The sequence below is a fragment of the Ostrea edulis genome, chromosome 8 (assembly GCF_947568905.1).
Source record: "Ostrea edulis chromosome 8, xbOstEdul1.1, whole genome shotgun sequence".
Classification (NCBI taxonomy): Eukaryota; Metazoa; Mollusca; class Bivalvia; order Ostreida; family Ostreidae; genus Ostrea; species Ostrea edulis.
The window spans coordinates 40543884-40563703 of NC_079171.1; the positions used below are offsets into that span (position 1 = coordinate 40543884).

The following is a 19820-nucleotide window of genomic DNA, read 5'->3' on the forward strand; positions in this document are numbered from 1 at the left end:
TTGATGCACCAGATGCGCATTTCGACAAATAATGTCTCTTCAGTGATGCTCAACCGAAATGTTTGAAATCCGAAATAACTGTGAAGTTTTAGATCTAAATATAGCCAAAAAACAGCGTGCCAAACAAGTGGAGCCAAATTCGTCCAAGGATAAGAGCTATGCATGAGGGAGATAATCCTTAATTTTGAAATGAATTTCTAAATCTTATAACAGCAATTAAATATACATCCGTATTTTCAAGCTAGTAACGAAGTACTTAGCTACTGGGCTGTAGATACCCTCGGGGACTAACAGTCTACCAGCAGAGGCCTCGACCCAGGGGTCATAATGTAAAACTTATACGGTACCAATTTTAATGCACCAGATGCGCATTTCGACAAATAATGTCTCTTCAGTGATGCTCAACCGAAATGTTTGAAATCCGAAATAACTATGAAGTTTTAGATTTAAATATAGCCAAAAAAAACCCAAAAAATAAAAAAACAGCGTGCCAAACAAGTGGAGCCAAATTCGTCCAAGGATAAGAGCTATGCATGAGGGAGATAATCCTTAATTTTGAAATTACTATGTAATGTTTTGCTCATTACAGTATAGAAACGGTAGTCATGCAATATTATATTCCGCGGACGTTCTTTCTTGTAAATATCAAAAAAATGGATGAATACTACATGATGTCCTTTCAGCCAATGAAAATTATGAAAATATTCTTCTTTTATAATATACAGGTATAGTGTTTCTTCAACAAAACATTCTAGGAGAGCATTCGACATTTATGTCCTGAACTTTCCTAAATATCCATGGATATAAATTGTATAATATATAAATCAATAGATCATTAGCAATCTGTTAGTCAAAATTGAGCTTCACTTTCTTTTCGTTTTCAATTTAGTTTAATGGCCTGCACAGAAAATTAAAGGGTACTTTATATAAATTTAAATGACAAAATGAATCATGATCAAATCCAAAGTCTACACATTTCAAAACTCAGGGAATGAGAGTAAATTCAAAATAAATTTTCTTACCAAATTGTCATTATCTGAGAAAAGTACAAAATTCCCCAAATTCACTAACTCCCCTGAATGAGCCTTCACTGCATTAAATAAGCTCCTGTTTGCCCCAAAGAAGTTGACCTCATTCTGGTATAGCACAGAGAGGGATTCTACAGAATCAGAATCCACAAATACTTCCAAAACAAGGAACCCTTCTGTCTGCCTACTGCTTTTCCCAGATCCCTACTGATGGCAAAGTATGGTTCATTTGCTACAGGCATGCCAAGGAAATGCTTCACCGATTTACTGCTGGAGGCATTCTGAACAAGATCAGATGCCTCCAATCTTTTTTAAAAAAGGAAATAACTCAAATACATGCATGTCATGAACTCGCAATAGTCTGGCTATGTGAAAACAGCTTACATAAACTTCATAATTCCAACAGTATAATATTTAATCAATCAAATTTGTCACTTTTTCTTATAATGATGGTTGCAAGTCTTATCATATATATATATAGGTTAGCTGGGATTTAGAATAAAATTCATAATTAAAACTGCAGTTTTAAGCTCATGACAATGTCGGGGCTACATATAACTTTTCATCACAAGTTCAAAATGATGAACTATTCATAAATGTGTATTATTAAGACTAGTAGTATTTTACCATGTATCTCCAGAGAGAAAGTATCCCCCAGTTAGAACATGGTGCAGGACTTCCATTTCAGCAAAGGCATATGCTGTGTCCTTGCTTCTGACATGCAGATTCTGGTTGAATAGCTGATCTCTTATGCGGCCATGCAGTTTTTCGAAGGCATCCTCTTTGTAACAGTCCATTGGACCATGTCGGTAGATGTCATCCATCTATTATTTCAGAAAGAAAGAACAATCATTAAATGTAAATTGGTATGATGATTAAAGATAAAGTAATCATCACTTACTTTGAACTTACAAAACTTAGAGCACTCAAAGTTTGGCATGTTCTTCCTTTTAACTGATAAGAGCAATTAAAGCTCACTTGAATCTTTACAATATAATGTATAGATTTATCAGCATGTACATGAATTACCGGACATGAAGCACAATTCAAAAGGGGCTGAAATATGATTACAGCTAAAATAAGTACATTTGCAGTATTTTGTAAAATCTTCTAATATTGTGATCTTGCATTGTATGCAAAATGCTTTTGTAATGTATCATAAGGAGTTATCTACACCTCGTCATTTACCACAATAAAGTTACTCCCTGCTTGTAATGACAGCATTTTGTTAAAATACACCTAGCTACATTTTTAGAAGAATAATAAAACATTTCTTTGAGTATCACTTCAAAATAAGTACAGGATATCTCGAATACCATGGGTATGTTGAATTGAGTTGAATGTCCCAATCACTATATATATATATATGTGTATTTTAACCTCAATATCTCAGATCATTTGATATTTGAAGTTTTTTTCTTGGCACAATTGAGTTTGAGATAATGAGATTTGACTGTACATAAGACAATATTTTTATGACAATGCTGAATAAAATACTCATTCTTCTTACTGACTGACAGCTAGAAAATGGAAGTGAATTAAGATACTGATAACTTGTTATACTTACAATATGAACGGAAAGATGTGTCTTTACTTTTCGCAAAAGGTGTGGAAAGATATCAAAAACACCCTGAAGGTACTCATCAATTTTGCCCTGCAGACATACAAGATTAAATTCTGTGTATTCATTCCAACATGTTAGAATTTTACTAATCTGAAATTGAAGAAAGAGACTCCATGCATAAAATGTATACAATTCAGTTAAAGCAATTTTATAAGATATTGCATATTATACAACATATGGTATTTTGATCATCATTATCAAATTAAGAATAAAGTACTTAGGTACCCACCTGAGCAAGATGGCAGAGCAAGTTCACTTTAGCTCTCTCCAATCCTGTCATCAAAAAATGAAATGGGGCAATTTGAAGCTGAAACAATTATGATATATACATGTGTACATGTAATATAACAGAAGTAGGCGGACATGTTTTATATGACAAAATATTGGCAAGCATTATACCTTAAAGGCTACATAAAAAAAGAATATTTACGATATTCTTACATAAGTTTTGATGTCTTTCCCTTGTCGGTTGTCAGTGTATCTGACAATATCACTTGATAATTTGGTTTGAAACCCACTCTGATCACTGCTTTCAATTAACACCCCCAACTGTTCCTGCTTTGGTTCAGAGAGTTCTAGCATACATGTTTTCAGTATGTGTTTACCAAGGCCAAGGTACAGCCAATGTAAAATTCCTACTGGAATATCCCTATAACATAAAAAACGGAGAATAACAAACACGTTATTTAATTAGGCATGAATTATTGTAACCCTTTGTAACTGTACAACCTGGGTTGGTCATTGTGATGTTAGCAATTAACACAGGTTATGTGATAAATAAAATTATTTTATATTACAACTTATGAGAATTGCATTAATTAGAATTGTTCATGACAGTACATTTCATGTTCTGCATAAAACAACTCCATATTACATGTATATCAATCTGCAAGAGACAGCGTCTCCGAGCTAAGGAAGAAAAATTACCTGTGGGGATCAATAATATCCCAAAATGGATTTTCAGATGGTTTTAATCCATGAGCCTGTCTCAACTCTCTGCTGTTGTTAATGGATAAGTGGTTTAGTATTCTTCTGGTATCTTCAGGCTTTCTTACCATTTCTTTTGAAATGCAGTTTTCTTTATCAGCCTATAATTGAGTGTAATACTATTACAAATCATAGTTTAATAGAATTCATATATGGACAGTTTAATCTACATTAATGGAAGTACATCAACATTACCGTTAAAAATACACACTCAAAGAAAAGTGTTAAAGAAACAAAGTTTTCATTCCTACTAATGAAAGATTCCAAGGTTATTGTCTGGATCTGATCTTTATAAAGAAAAAGTAGACTGAAGAAAATATTCACTAGGGGACATAACTTACATAACATCTAGGACATAATTTTTTGGTGTTTGCTCCCATGTGGTTTGTGGCTTCTGCCATCATATTAAAATCACAAACGCACACTGCAATGCAGGGAATAACAATCACCTTCTCTCCTCTTTTGGCATCAAATGTTGACACACCTCTAGAAGTTGATTAGAAGTTCAGACTAATATTTTTATAAGCTACATTTTAAGGCCTACATCATTAATTATTAACTAAAATAAAAGAATTTGTTCAACATTTAAAAATGCACTACTTCTTTACTGAGCATTATAATCTAAGCAATTCTTAAAATTGTTTTGAAAAGAGAATAATTTTCTTAAACTTAGACAAGGACTTGTCTTTCTGATTCTTTTATGTCAGAAATGACAGCACGGGCCATTTCAAGAATGGGTACATCAGTAGAAGCTGCTACAAATTTAATGGACTGTGGATTCTGCTTTAGATTTTTTGGAAGTCCAGCAAGTCGTAGTTGGAGACAGTGGAGAGGTTTCCATTTTTTGGATTTGTTGGCACTTGTGTCATCCATGAACAAATTAAATGGAATTGTAAATGAAGGAATGGATCTGTTTTGGACTGTTTTACCAATGATACTGTTTTTTCCTAAATGATTAAAAAGGTACTAGTGTATGTTTTATATTCTCATAAACAGTTCATAATGTGAAAAACAATGTTCACAATAGCTAGTACACAGAACAAAATCAATGATTTCCAAATGATGTCGGAAGACCTTAATAAGAATTTAAAGTTCACCATTACGACTATCTATGATTATGCAGTAAAACATGCTTATAATTAAGTGCCAGGGATAAATGACATTACTTTGCTTTCAGAGTGTAATTCGTTATATTCGTTAAGTTTACAATATATTTTAAAGTCATGGGGATTAATGAAAGTCATTTCACTGAAAGCATCAAATCATTATAAGCGTGTTTGCTGCATGTTTTACTGTATACAAATCAGAATATTATTTTCATCACATTGGTTTATAATGCCTGTAATTTATTTTCAATTAATGAGGATTGTGAAATGTCTTCTTGAAAATCACAGAGAAGTGTAAGAGTATAAAAAAAAAACTTCATCAGAAAATAGTGTCTTAAAAAATGCTTACAGTTTCTGTAAGAAGTATCACACTGTCATTGACTGTTTTGTAGAATGAATGACTAGTGACATTATCTGAGACAAGTTACATATATTCCATCTCTTTTTTGTTTCCAAGCAAACCAAACTACAAGTAAAGTGTACGTATGTTGTAATTTTTCAATGAATATTAAAATGACAAGTTCTGCTCTTTTATTCATGTCTCCTAATCTAATTTAACAAATTTCATTGGAGTATTTCAACTTATTTTACAACAAACCTGTTTTCAGCAGCACTTTTCCTAAACATTTTCACTCTAGCATATGCAATGTCATACTGCAAAGTTCAAGATACTGTGGTTAATATCATAATGGTATCAAAGAAGGATATTCAAAGCTTTAAGCATTGTGCAATTCATTTTTTAAGTGAATAATTGAAAAATAATAAAATTGAACCATTCAATATATTTAAAAAAATCTATATTGTATAAAATAGTGCTAAGTATGCAAAACTAATACTTGAATGTCTTGAAGGAATGGAGATATTTGTGTCCAATCTCTTGGCTGTCTGGATCATTTAGGTAAACAAAATCCCCTAAAATTAGAAAACCACAAATAACAGAGAATGATACTACATTTGGAAAATGTGTAAAATTCAGAGACAGATTCTAAGCTATAGAGACAGACAAACAGATGAATAACACACACATATTGTCAAAAAGCTTCTTGAGCTTTCAGCTGGTGAGCTAAAATATAAAACATAAATAGTTAAAAAAAATTATTGATACACTTTCTCATTACAATATCATTGCATAAATTTACCTGAGAAAAAAAGTGCCTGTCCGTTTCTGGCATACTGGGTATGAATGTCATGAACCCATTTAAATCCATCAGTCTGCTCTTGCAACAATGTTTGACCATCAGATGATATTCGACCATATCTTAAAGGAGAATGACATATCTTTGTTCAATGTGTACATGTTAACTTTAAGTAATGCCAATGCAAAAGCAGAACTCTTACAGCTTAGGGCACTATTTTTCAGGTGATAGTGGAAATTAAAGAAAAGACATATGCTTGCTCATCAGTGGCACATAGCGAGAACATGAACCTTTTAAAGTGCATCACAAAAGAAAATTAAAGAAAAAAATGAATTTGGCTTATATGTATGTGCATGTGTACCTTAACAGGTTTGCAGCAGTTTCAGGATGTGACAATGACATCCTCAACACTGCTGATGGCTTGATTATCCAAAAAGGATTTCCATCTGGGCTTTCTTCCTACAACACAGAGTAGCTATCTCAGCCATTTTATTACATCTTCCTTCATTCAATGGAATTGCCCATATATTAAATCTAAAATCTTGAATATTTATAGATAAGAAGACAGTCACCTAAGGAATCCTGACTGGTAAACAAATTATCACTAACTAGCAAAGTGTATAATTGTTATTGTAATTATTAATAATTATAATGCCCTGAACTACGTACGTGAGACAGCATACTTTATGGTGTCATATCACCACTTATTGTCAAATTCTTCACTGATGAAAAAGAAGGTATATTTATGCCACTTTCCTTCATGATAAACCAAATGAACGTCGCTGTTTCATCACTGTAGAAATAAATTCATGTGTTTAATATTTCATTGAAGTGAACAAAAATTGTGTGCAAGTGTCTCAGAAGTTATTATAAACATGAATGATATATCTTGACAGATCGACGACAAATTTTAGTGAACTTTGTACTATTCTTCCATGTCAGATCTATAATGTTACAAATATTGCTTAAGACAATGAATGCAAATTCACTTCATATGGTAATATGCTTTTTCTCTTTGACCTACTTTACTAAGAAAAAGGACTATCACAAATTTTTAGACTGTCCTTAGAGTTAAAACACAGGTGTACATGTATTTTGAGGTTGAATCATGATGTTGAATATTTTTTAACTTACGATGGTATGCGTTTTGGGATGTAATACGATGTAAAAATACATCTGCAGTTTTGATGAAAATGGAAACCAAAAATTGTCATCTTCAATACCACATGTACTGGTGTCAGATGATTCATAGGTAACATCTGATAAAGTTTCCTGAACCGGGAACCCATTATTGGTTTCTAAGCTAGTGGTATTGGTATTGGAAAAATCCTGAAAGAGTATGTCATAGTGCTTAAAAATTATACTTTGTATTTAACAATCATGAACAATTGAAGGCATTAACTTAAATTGGGAATGCACATGTGTATGGGAGCCTTTGGTTCAGGTGAGCTAAAAATGTAAAGTCCTTTGAATATGTGTTCAGTTTAAATCAGAGATATTTCACTTTATTTAAAATGCAGTACTGTAAAGTAAATTAATGTTGAATTTTATGTTATGATCACTATATTTCATGTGATGTATGTTATGTGATTAATAATGACTTGTGTTGCAGATTTCTATGATAATAATTAATTAAAAATTGCAATTGACTTTCTGAAGAAAAAAGGTATTGCAGAGTTATTGTTAGATTTGTCAAGTTATTGGTCAATTTTATAAACATAGCATCTTAAAATGCAGATTTGTCCCATAATTCAAACTAAACTAGTACTCTACATTGTCATAATGACTGACTTCCTTAAAAAAATCTATATCAGCAATATTTGACTCTTCATTTTCCACTCGAATACCTAGCCCATCTTCGCTAGCCAAGGGTGTTCGGTCCACTCCGCTCGGGGAGCAGGGTGGACCGAAAACCCTTGGCTAGCGAAGATGTACCTAGCTGAGTAGCTCAGTAGGTTAGAATACTGACTGCTGACCTGTAGGTCGCAGGTTCGAGTCCAACAGGGGTTTTAATTTTTTTTTCAGATTACCTCCCACTAGAACCGGAATTTTTGACAACAACTTCAAACTTCAAAATATTGTTGTATATATCCTCCACTTTTCATCTACGTCAAATTTCTCTGGTGTAGCATACCTCCTTAAGTATAATTACATGTAAAATGCAACTTTAGGTCAATTTTAACAGACACCATTTTTTAATGATTTTTACTATATTATTTTGAGACTAGAATTGTTTTACTTTATATGTTATACTGAAACGTCTTTTGGGGCCAACCATCCCGTTTACGGCTACCCTTACTAGGCAGTAGGCACTATCCTTAGGCCTAGGGTAAATTATGAGATTTTCTGATGTCATAATGAAATCATGAAAACATTCCTTAGAATAAATTTACTTTGTGCATATTCATCACTTTTAACTGATGTACTGAAAACAAGCAGGATCTCTAATCTGAGTATGTGCCGACGATGCTGCTGACAGTTTGTTGGTACTGTCACATGGGAATGTCGGTCTCTCGCTGATAGAAGCTATCTTGGTGTTTCTTACATGTTTTTCGGTGTCATTATGTCTTAGTAAGTGGCTTTTCCGTCTTGTAGAAAAGTTACAAGGACTGCAAATTAGTAGATCATCTGCTCGCCTCTTCATTTCGATTCGCTTATTCGAGATACATATCCATCATGACAGATCGTCTGTAAGTTGAAGTATAGCGGGAAATAATGTCTATAATGCTAAAACGTGGACTTTCGGTATATCAGAAGATCTGCGACCGTGTTCAGGTTTCTGGTTCAGTACCTTCTTTAAGAAATTCATCAGAAAAGTTATATGATTCTTGTTTAATATGTCACAAACAGTTATCACAAAAAGTTTGATGCCATTCTATCTACTATTAAGAGAGAAATCATGCAAAAATCATTATCCGGGACTTTCGGCTTTCAGGTTTCGTTCGTACTAAATTTACCGCTTGCCGGGAATAGTCCGAACGGGATTTGCGGAAATTGGTTCTTTTATGAAATCATGAGACTCATTAAAGACCTCATACATATTTTTAACCGTATATTCTGTGTGCATTTAAAAATGTCTTCCACATATAACTGGTAGTTGTGTATTTCTAAAACTGCTTTTTTTAATTGTAAAAAATCATAGTGTAACAGGAATATGTGCTATTAACGTCCTCGTGTTTACATTATCCCTTCGGGTTTCAATGTTGACGTATGACGTCACACATACCGTCACATAGCATCTGCTTCGAGGCGAGAAACGTCAAAACAGTGGCCAGACAAAAAGTGTAATCCGAAGGTAATTTTGATTTTTTGATTTTACTGCACTTTTGAAAAATATTTTCTTTACTACGCATCAAGCAAAAAAAAAAAAAAAAAAATAAAAAAAAAAAAAAAACATTTATAAGTATTCGGTTCAAAGATCTAATTAACTAAGATCCAATGTTCATGATACATGTATGTTCTTGGTGTTATCTTGCTGAAAATCGGTACGACCAGAGACGTATGTACTGTCCCTGGTACGACTGTACAAGTAGTTTTATGTAGAAATTATACGCTGTAGTTGAAATTCTTCAGGAGATCTTTGTTGAAAATGGAAGGTGAAATGGAAAGACAACCATCAATTGATCTTTTCCGAGTACGTATATGCCTACATTTCCTGTACCATGTATTATTTGTTCACTCAAGGGTCAAAAGTATTTCCTCACTTTTATTTTTACTATATAATCCTTTACAAACCTTCTATTTTAAGATACACAGAATCTCTTCCAAGATTTATGATGAAAGTCAATTTATCTGTTATTTCTGGTATTTAAAGGTGAATTTAAGAGTCATGATGCAATTCGTACTTAGACTTTTTGTAATTTTTATTGAAAAGGATTTATATAAGATGAAGCTCAAACAAAGTCCTTACATCAAGATTATCCCTGTTGATGTTAAAAATTGTAATACTTGCAGAAAAAAATAGTAGCTTTATATCGAGGCCTATACAATTGTGCTTGATTTATGGATTTTGTTTTATAGTGAATGCTACAGCAGAAATGTTTAGCAATGTTTTTAAAATGTGAAGTTTGTAATGAATTATATAGTAAAAATTAACAGTGAAGAAATACTTCTGACCGTTAAGTGTACATATATATACTTGTATTTTAGTAGTATTTAATATTTAATGTCTCCTTTAAAAAAAATGATTTTCTTCGAAAAATTTATAAAATCTTATATTGCCTGTATGTGCCCAGTGGGTGGTGGTGGTGGTGTGTATGCATGTTTTGGGGAAGGAGGTCTGATTGCTTCCCACATGAAAATGTATTTTTAATATATTCTAATTTATTATAAAAATAGGGTTCGCAGTCTGAAGATGTAGAGATTTGCGCAGAAGAAAGAGAACTACCAGTAATTAACAGACCGGCTCAGCCAACCATGATATTAATATGTATGTACATTAATTTCTGCATAATATGTAATTAATGTGTGTGAGAGAGAAAGAGAGGTCCGCGAAGGGAGAAAGAAAATTTTAAATCTAATGTACTATGGTAATGAACATTTTAAACCCCCTGCTGTTTACATATTTCATCCACAATGTAGCTAGATCAATTATTTGATAGATGAAGAAATTTGCGCTTTGCGACAAGAAGTAAAAGACCTGAGGAGAGAAATGAAGGAAATGAAGAATGCCCCGAAAAAAAGTTTTCAAGTGGATGGTTCTAATGTAAAGGTTAATATAATACATGTATCAATTGAAGAGGAAACAAAATATCAAGATTCATTATATGTAATGGTACAAGTGCAATTTTACAACATTTGTGATCCTAACGTTTTCTCATGCACTTCACCTCGCCTTTCTGGATTTTTGAAAAAAGCTAGCTCGTACAAGCATAACCAGTATCAGGGAGAAGGCGTAACAGAACTTGTGCCCAATCCCTTTGTAATTAATAAAATTACAATAAAATATGTTAACATACTTTATTATGCATACATATTGAAAAGCATCCCTTTTAAATCTATGAAAAAAACTTATCTTTGTATTACAGTTTCATTTTGTAAACCTTGATATACTGTAAATGACAAATATTGACTTATGATCAATTACATGTATAGTTAGGGTGACTCCACTTAGTGAAAATTTACTAATTAGTTGCTAAAGAACTATTTTTTTAAATTCAGAAACCCTTAACAGCTCTTCTGAAAAGCTTCTTCTTCACACACCCATGGATAAGAGAAGATGACGAGGATTTAAAGGTATACATATTTTATAAATAACAATCTGTCATTGCTATTATTAGCTCACCTGCGCTGAAGGCTCAAGTGAGCTTTTCTGATCGAATATATATTTATTTTATACCCATCAGTGTATCGTTCTTTGATACTGTGAATTTCACAGCGTGTGATCCTGTTTTGTGGATCACCACACTGTGTATGTATGTATATATATATATATATATATATATATATATATATATATATATATATATATATATATATACAAAAATATCCCAAGATATTCTGAATAAAAAATACAAAGGTGTTCCTTAAAGATGTAATAAAAGGTGTGATAATTTAAGAGTGCATGGTGTTGGGTGTTGTTAGCCACTTTGCTACTTCTTGAGAACCATATGTATGGCTCTTTGGCTCTTAGTACTAACTTTTACAGGGTTTCTTGTTTTCCGGGGGGGGGGGATTTATTAGTTACTTTATTATGTACATTTATTAACCCTGCAATTTCCAGGGAGGGGGGTCTGGGACCCCCCCCCTTTTTTTTAGTTCCGCGCATGATGTGCCTGTGTTCATATCAGGGATGCAAAAATCCTGTTTTATTTACAAATAATTAATGATTTGTTTTAGATATTGATATATTAAGTGCAGTTTTCACTTTCAGTTTTCTGACTGAGGCAATTTTTTTAGTGATTTGTATAGATGTTTTTTTTTCAATTTCTAGTTCATATAGTACAAGATCACTTACCAGGTACATAGGAATTGTAAAAAGATGCAGTACTTTTAGAACAGTGAATTTAATCCATACCAATATCAAGAAAACAAGTACATGTTAGTCCCTTTCCTTTTTATCCTCAGAGACAAATTACATCAGTTCTGGATGGGATGTGGATGGGAGGCATACAAAAATGTCATCACCACATGTTTCTCATTTCCCTCCCATTCTTTCACCAACTGGAGGAACCAAGTTCGTTAAAAGGTACCGAATTTTACACTAAAAATTAAAATTTTGACATTTATATATATAACACATGTGAAATGCAAAATAATTTTAGAAGTTGCAGGAGCGTCCAGTATGGCAACTAATTGTGACACAGTTTGTCTCAAGTGTCTGACATCTTTAAGATAATGGATTTATTTTTGCCCTCTCCCAACTCGGGATAAAAAAAAATTAGGTCAATAGGTAGGTGAGAAAAAAATTCTAGTAAATTTCACGACCAAATTTTGAACTTTCAAAATCTAATAAAATTAAAAAGGTATAACTAAGATCAAGATCTTTGTTGACGGGATGAGAAAATTCTGGAATCAATTAAAAAAGTTATTGTTTCCTTGAGGTTAAAACAGTTTTAAGTAGGGCCATTTTTTGCAAAAATATTTTTTTTTAAAGATGGCCTAGGTGTGTTATAAAAAAATTGTCCAGTTTGCACAGTTGTCTGTGTTTTGACACATTGAACGTTCAAAATTTACAATGCAAAACTTCTATTTTCATTAATGTATTGTTTTCTTGATAGACTGATTAAATATCGCTTATTTAATGTAAATTATACACACCACACTTGTATAGCTAAATCAAGGAAACAGCTGTTATTGTTCAACTTGAGCATGAATGTTTTGAATGCCAAAGTATTCAGCAGAGTTTGTAAGAAAAAATGTAGAGGGAATGTAAATATAAGCTAGCCTAATGTAACATCCTACATTTCATTTGTCGAGTCTAAATAATATGAAACATTATATCGATATTTTCCTGTTATTCATGTATACATTAAATTTCAGCTAGTGACTCAAGAGAAGCGGGTCGAGATGATGCCCATAAACAATCTTTAAACGTACCTTTTCTGAGCCTTATGGGTGTCGCCATCTGAATCGGATGTAAAGATTAATTTCAGGGTGACCCTTGCACTGGTAAGGATTGAAATTCTTTTTTACATATGAGGTGACTTGAATCACTCTGTTGACCTATTGCTATTTGTTTTTTGTCCTTCATAGTGTGATGAAAGCATCATAAGGCATCCTTTAACATTTGAATATTTTCAACTTTCCGTTTGGAATGACTAAGGTATGTATATTGTTTCTGATATATTTATACCCGTCCCCCCGAACGAAGTTCAGGGGTGGGGGGGGGGGGGGGTTATAGGAATCACTCTATCTGTCTGTCTGTGCAGATTCGTGTCCGGGCCAAAACTTCTTTGTTCTTTGACATAGGCATACCATATTTGACACACACGTAGATCATCATGAGACGATGTGTCCAGTACCTTCATGATCTCTATATGACCTTGACCCTTGGCCTCAAGGTCAAAATTAAAGTGTTTTTTTTTTTACAATGGATTCATGTCCGGTTCATAACTTCTTTGTTCTTTAACATAGGCATACCATATTTGACGCATGAGTGTATCACCATGAGATGATGTGTCGGGTACCTTTATGACCTCCATATGACTTTGACCTCAAGGTCATAGGTAAAGGTTTTTACAATGGATTCATGTCAGGGCCATGAGTTCTTTGTTCTTTGACATAGGCACACCATATTTGACACATGAGTGTATCACCATGAGACGATGTGTCGGGTACCTTCATGACCTCCATATGACCTTGATCTTTGACATCAAGGTCAAAATTGATTATAGGATTTTGACATAGTCATACCATAAGACATGGGTGTATCACCATGAGGCTATGTTTTATGTACATTCATGATCTCTTTATGACCTTGACCTTTGATCTCAAGGTCAAAATTATAGGTTTCTACCATGGATTTGTGTTCGGACTATATCTTCCATTTTCTTCTACAAGTTAGGCATAACATATTTTTACACTCAGGAAAGAGGTAATTTATACCTATTAACAACACCATTTGGGAGATTGGGGTTAAGTGAGGGTATTCTTAGTGAGCATTGCTCACAGTACCTCTTGTTTGAATATATTGAACTTGTTATTTAATTGTATGATAAGAATCAGAGAGCAGAGATGAAATATCAAAATCATGCCCAGTCTTAATATTTAGATATATATTTTTTGTTCAATGCTTTACAGAGGGTTTTCGTAGATGGGTACAGGTTATTCAAGAACCCAACCACAGCCATATACTTCTGGCGTGCGTTTAGAAGGAATATTGATACAATGGTAGGCAATCTTTAAGATATATCAGAATTATTAGTTTCTGCCAACCTCCCTCCAAAACCAAAATATAGGATGAATCAACTCTATTATCCACTGTTACAAAAAGCAGCAACTTTACGGTGCGTATGTGCAAGTGTACCCGGACAGCAACTATATATTGTATTGAGGATATGTCATAATGTTAAACCAAGGTCATTAAGGCTAGTTCATTATTAGTCACAGAAAATGTTTACGTATAATTCATATCCTGTCCATAACTCTCTGAGAAACATTGGAAGTACCTGCTTTAAAACAGATTACTTATGACCTGGCACTGTGTCATGACTTTGTGCCAAGGCCATTTGTATTAGTTCAAGGCCAGTCTTAGTCTGTCAGGAAATTATGTAATTCCTGCATTGAAATTTCTTGTAACAAATACGAATTGCATGCTCAAGGAAACAAATATAGTTATATACATTTGTACCACTTGAAGGTAGATCATGACAGAACAATTTAATGTAAATCTTATCAATAACTTTGTATGAGAGAAACATAAGATGCATGTACATTGTTGCTTATGACCTATGGTTTTGTAATTATTATCATTGAACATCATTTAGGCAATATAAGGTCATTGGTAAAACTGTTCACTTCTTGTCTTCTCCATGACTTTATAACAGTGAAACATACACTGTAAGCCCAGACTTGATACAAAGAATGGGAACCATTATTATCTGGGAGTGTCCTAAGTCAAGTGCATAACTAGTTCTGACAGAAAAAAGTGTTATTTCTTTTCTAGGCCTTGAAAATTAGAAAGCCCAGAGTAAGAAAACCTGTAAATGTGCTATGGCCTTATCCAATGGTCATTCAAACAAGGTTTAAAGAAGGACAATTCTGAATTTCCTTTTCACTTGAAAATTTCTTCAATTAACTATTCTGACATCTGTAGATATATTTGTGGAGATGGTATTTTCTGAGATTGCTAATTCTAGTTATAAATGTACTTGTTCAGTTTCTATGTCATCTTGATAAATTTGGAAAATATTGATTTTGAAACTGCAGTTGAGCAATCATGTATTTCATTTAAATTATTTACAAATGGTTTTCTTTTCTCTTCCATATGAAACAGACACCAGATAGATGGGTTGCCCTTGAACAGAGAATGAAAAAGAAAGTTGAAGCTTACAATAAAGAAGATAAAGAAACAGAAAGCGTCCAGTTGTTTATTAATCAAAAGAATACCTGGATATTCATACTTATAATGGTACTTCCTCAAAATCCGGGTTCAAATTAAGCAGTTTTAAATAATGAATTTAGATGTAATTAATTTGCTGCATGATTTTGAGATTGTACTTATTATCTCTGTATGAATATCATTAACAGTGAAACCTTGATGATCAGTTGTAAATTTAATTATAGACAAAATTGTAGATATCTGTGAAGAACAAATTCAAAGTCCAATTCAAGTACTATCATTGCAAGGTATACATTACATGGATTTCATATGAAAATATAATGATATTCGTATAATATTCGCATGAATATCGTGCGAAAAACCTTAATAGTAGGTAACAATAATATTCGCATGAATATCGTGCGAATTATTTTTCATATGATAATCATGCGAATTTCACATAAAAATCGCACTATTTTTTCATGCAAATATCATAAGTGGTCCTTTTCGTCTCCTTTTCATGCGAGCCACTTTTCCCTGTGTAGTGATTATTGTTTTTCTGTAGTGAAAGATAAATGAATATTGGGTATCTGACCACCGCGTTTTAAGACAGTAGTAGTGAATAAGAGGAAAGGAAGATGGAATGTTTTGCAATAAAATATGTAAACAATAATTGTAAGAAGACTCTCACCTCCAAGTTTGAAGATTTCGCTAAACAACATTGGCAATTTTTTTTATATACTTATCAATAGTTTTGGACAAGCCAACTACCAAGTCGTCTTATGGATGCTCCCCATTGAAAAGCAATGATTCGTGACTGTAATGTACTGTAATTCATTTCATTACAACAAGGATTGCTGATAACATGTACTTACCTGATTGGAATGTAATGTCTCACAATAGAGTGCAGTGATGATTTGTACGGACCAGACTGTAATCAAACATGTGGTAAATGTCGGGAGGGGAACCAATGTCATCACATCAACGGTTCCTGTAATGACGGATGTGAACCTGGATACCGGGGAAACAAATGTGATGAGGGTAATGTTTATGTGTGCTGACGTACGAGATCCACATATAAATTAACCATATTTCATAAACTAAATCAATTTAAACTTTACCTGCCTTTCAATTTAATTTTTACAATAGTGTGTAGTGATAATATGTACGGGCCGGACTGTAAACAAGCATGCGGGAAATGTCGGGACGGCCAGCAGTGTCATCACATCAGCGGTTCATGCAATGCTGAATGCGAACCTGGATATCAGGGGAACAAATGTGATGACGGTAACATTGAGTTGTGATGAAGTGTGGCTAGAGAAATACAAAAAAAAAAAAATGATTTCATACATGCTGAGGTTTTGCGTTCAGAAACTAATTAAATGTAAATGCATTGTAGTATGCGACTTTGGTCATTTTGGTGTTAGTTGCCGAGAGGAATGCAGCATATTCTGTCAGAGATCACGTGATTGTCATCATACGACAGGCAATTGTAGAGACGTAAAACATTGTCATCATATAAACGGCACATGTTTAAACGGATGTGAACCAGGTTTCAAGGACGGAAAATGTCTACAACGTAAGTAAAAACATACCTTGTACAAATAATGGTTGACGAAATTTTGTTTTGCAGTAAGATCTTGACCCTATGTTTCTCATAGGCATCCATTCAGTTTGACATCTAGGTGCACAGGTGTATGCAACTTTTACTAACACTATGCTTATCTTCACTACATAATTACGAAAGCCGGATAGGCTCATTTGTGGAACGGACAAAAAAATCGAACTCGTTATAACGAGTTAATATATTGTTATTGCGAATTATTTATCTCATTATCACGACTTAATTATTTTGTTATAGCGAGTTCGTATCTAGTTTTAACGAGTTTGTATCTAGTTATAACAAGTGAGTTATCTCCTTATAACGAATGAAATATCTCGTTAAACGAAATATTTAACTCGTTATAACAAATTAATTATCTCGTTACAACGGCTTAATCATCACGTCATAACAAGTTTGTATCACGTTATAATGAATTAGTTATTTCGTTATAACGAGTTCATAATATTGTTATTGAAAGATAATTAACTCGTTAAAACGAATTATATCGTTATAAAGAATTAGCTATCTCGTCTGAAGGACGACTCAAAGCATCCTTGGGTAATATATCTTACCGGTAATATTTGAATAACATAAGGTCACACACCATGGAATCACATGAAAGGTTTTTCAATAAAGAATGCATATAAAAAAAATCAAAGCCCTAGCTTAAACACATGTAGTTCAAGAGAGTAATGGTTTTTTTTTCGAAATATATAAGCATATAAAACTTTTATCCCCTATTGTGACCCCCATCGATTGTTAAAAGTTTTTCCTATACATTTAAATGTAAACTTTGATCCCCTATTGTGGCCCCACCGTAACCCGGGGGTACATGGATAGAACAATTTGAAATCTAATCTATATCAGGGAACTTTCAAGTTTTCAACTTTTCTGACTCAGTGATTCTTGAAAAGAATATTTCTGAATATTTTTCCTATATATTGGCATGGGAAATTTTGATTCCGAATTGTGACCCTACGCTACCTCTAGAGGTTATAATCTTTAGTAAACTTGAATATGCACTGTATCAGAAAGCTTTCATTTAGATTTAAGTTTTCTTGCCAATTTGTTCCTAAGAATTTTTTTAATTCATTCAATTTTGTATTATCGTGATTACTCTCCCTCTAAGGGGCCTGTCCCTTCATTAGAACAAACCTGAAATCCTCTTACCCAAGGATGCTTTGAGCCAAGTTGGGATCAAATTGGCCTAGCAGTTCTGGAGAGGAAGTTATAATATTAATAATATCCTTTATTGATACAGGATTCCACAATTAGTTGTATAAACTAGTTTACATTTTGGCCCTGTCTATAACATATATACAAGTACATATCGAGAACATATATCACAAAGCATGGACATATCACATTTTGTATACATAAGATAAGAATGAAATGAAAAGAGACAATAAACACACGAGTATCATTGAGGATCAAAATAATGTTTTAGATAGGGTCATTTATATTGATTGATGTTTTCCGCCACACTCAACAATTTTTCAGTTATCTGGTGGCGCCCAGTTTTTATAGGTGGAAGAGAGAATCCAGATGCAATGCACCTGGGAAGAGACCACCGACCTTCCGAAAGTAAACTAGGAAACTTTCTCACTAACCGGCGCGAGGTGAGAGGCCGTGTGATTTCGAGCGAAATGCTCTAACCATTCGGCCACGGATGTTCCCAGATAGGCTGATTTAAAGATGTGGTAGTTGTGCATTTTCTGATAAAATCTGGTAATGAGTTCCATAAAATGATAAAAGATCTTCTAAAATATTCTGTTTTGGATCTTGTAACATAAATACAATTAGTAGAGCTCTGTCTTGTATTTCCTGTGTTTACCTCATTCATAAATCTAAAAACATGCAAATATTCTGGAGTCATATGATATAAAACTTTAAATATAAGAATAATTGTTTGATAAATAAATTAGTCAATCAAAGGCATCCATCTCAAATTTGATACCATGCAAGAAGTTGACACTGAATGAGGTACTTTGATATGCAAAATGATCCTTGCTGCCCTCTTTTGTAATTTAAAAAGCCTATCAATATTTGTTTTGTTCTTTGTATCCTGTCATACTGTACAACAATAATTAAAATGAGTAAAAACAATATTATTGTAAATTTTGAGTAGTGCCTCCTTTGACATAAAAGTACTCCTTAAAACACCTAGTTTCTGACTATTTTTTTAATTTTTTTACATAAGGCATATGTGTGATAAGACCACGAAGACATTCATCGATGTAAACACCTAAAAGTTTGGCACATTTGACATTTTCTATAAAAAATTCATCATCATTAATACAAAGGTTTCTACATTTCGATAATTTCTGTGACGTTCTTATTAAAATGCACAGTGTTTTCTTTATATATTTTTTGTCAATTTGTTCATATATATCCATTTCATAGAAATTATAAGATCATCCTTTAACTTTTTTTTCAATCACATCTATAGATTTATCAGAAACATCTTGCGTGGTATCATCTACATATATATTGACTGTAGAGTGCTTGAGACATGGTGGGTAGTCATTTACAAACATAATAAAAAACAGAGGACCCAATATAGAACCCTGAGGGACTCCGATGGTAACATATTTTCCTTTGAGATGGTCCCTTTCCATTTGACACATTGCAATCTTTCATATAGATTGAATGAAACCATTTAAACGGTTTTTTTCTCTCACAGATACCATAAGATAAACGTGTGTGCATCAATATATCATTATTAGCTGTGTCAAATGCTTTGCTTAAGTCAATAAAACATACAACTGTAAGTTTCCCTTTATCAATGTTCGCAAGCCATTTGTCAATGATATTATGTAAAGCAGTTTCGCAAGAATGTTTCGGCCTGAAACCTG

General features: G+C 33.1%; 1 protein-coding gene across 1 annotated transcript in view; it reads left to right on the top strand.

Annotated features, from left to right (window-relative positions):
- LOC125661694 (multiple epidermal growth factor-like domains protein 10) overlaps positions 1 to 19820 on the top strand; it is a 48796-nt gene that overhangs the window by 16189 nt on the left and 12787 nt on the right. Inside the window, exons 8-10 of the mRNA XM_056147614.1 lie at positions 16266 to 16403; positions 16512 to 16649; positions 16762 to 16941. Coding sequence (XP_056003589.1) covers positions 16266 to 16403; positions 16512 to 16649; positions 16762 to 16941 — 456 coding nt within the window. The remainder of the gene's footprint in view (positions 1 to 16265; positions 16404 to 16511; positions 16650 to 16761; positions 16942 to 19820) is intronic.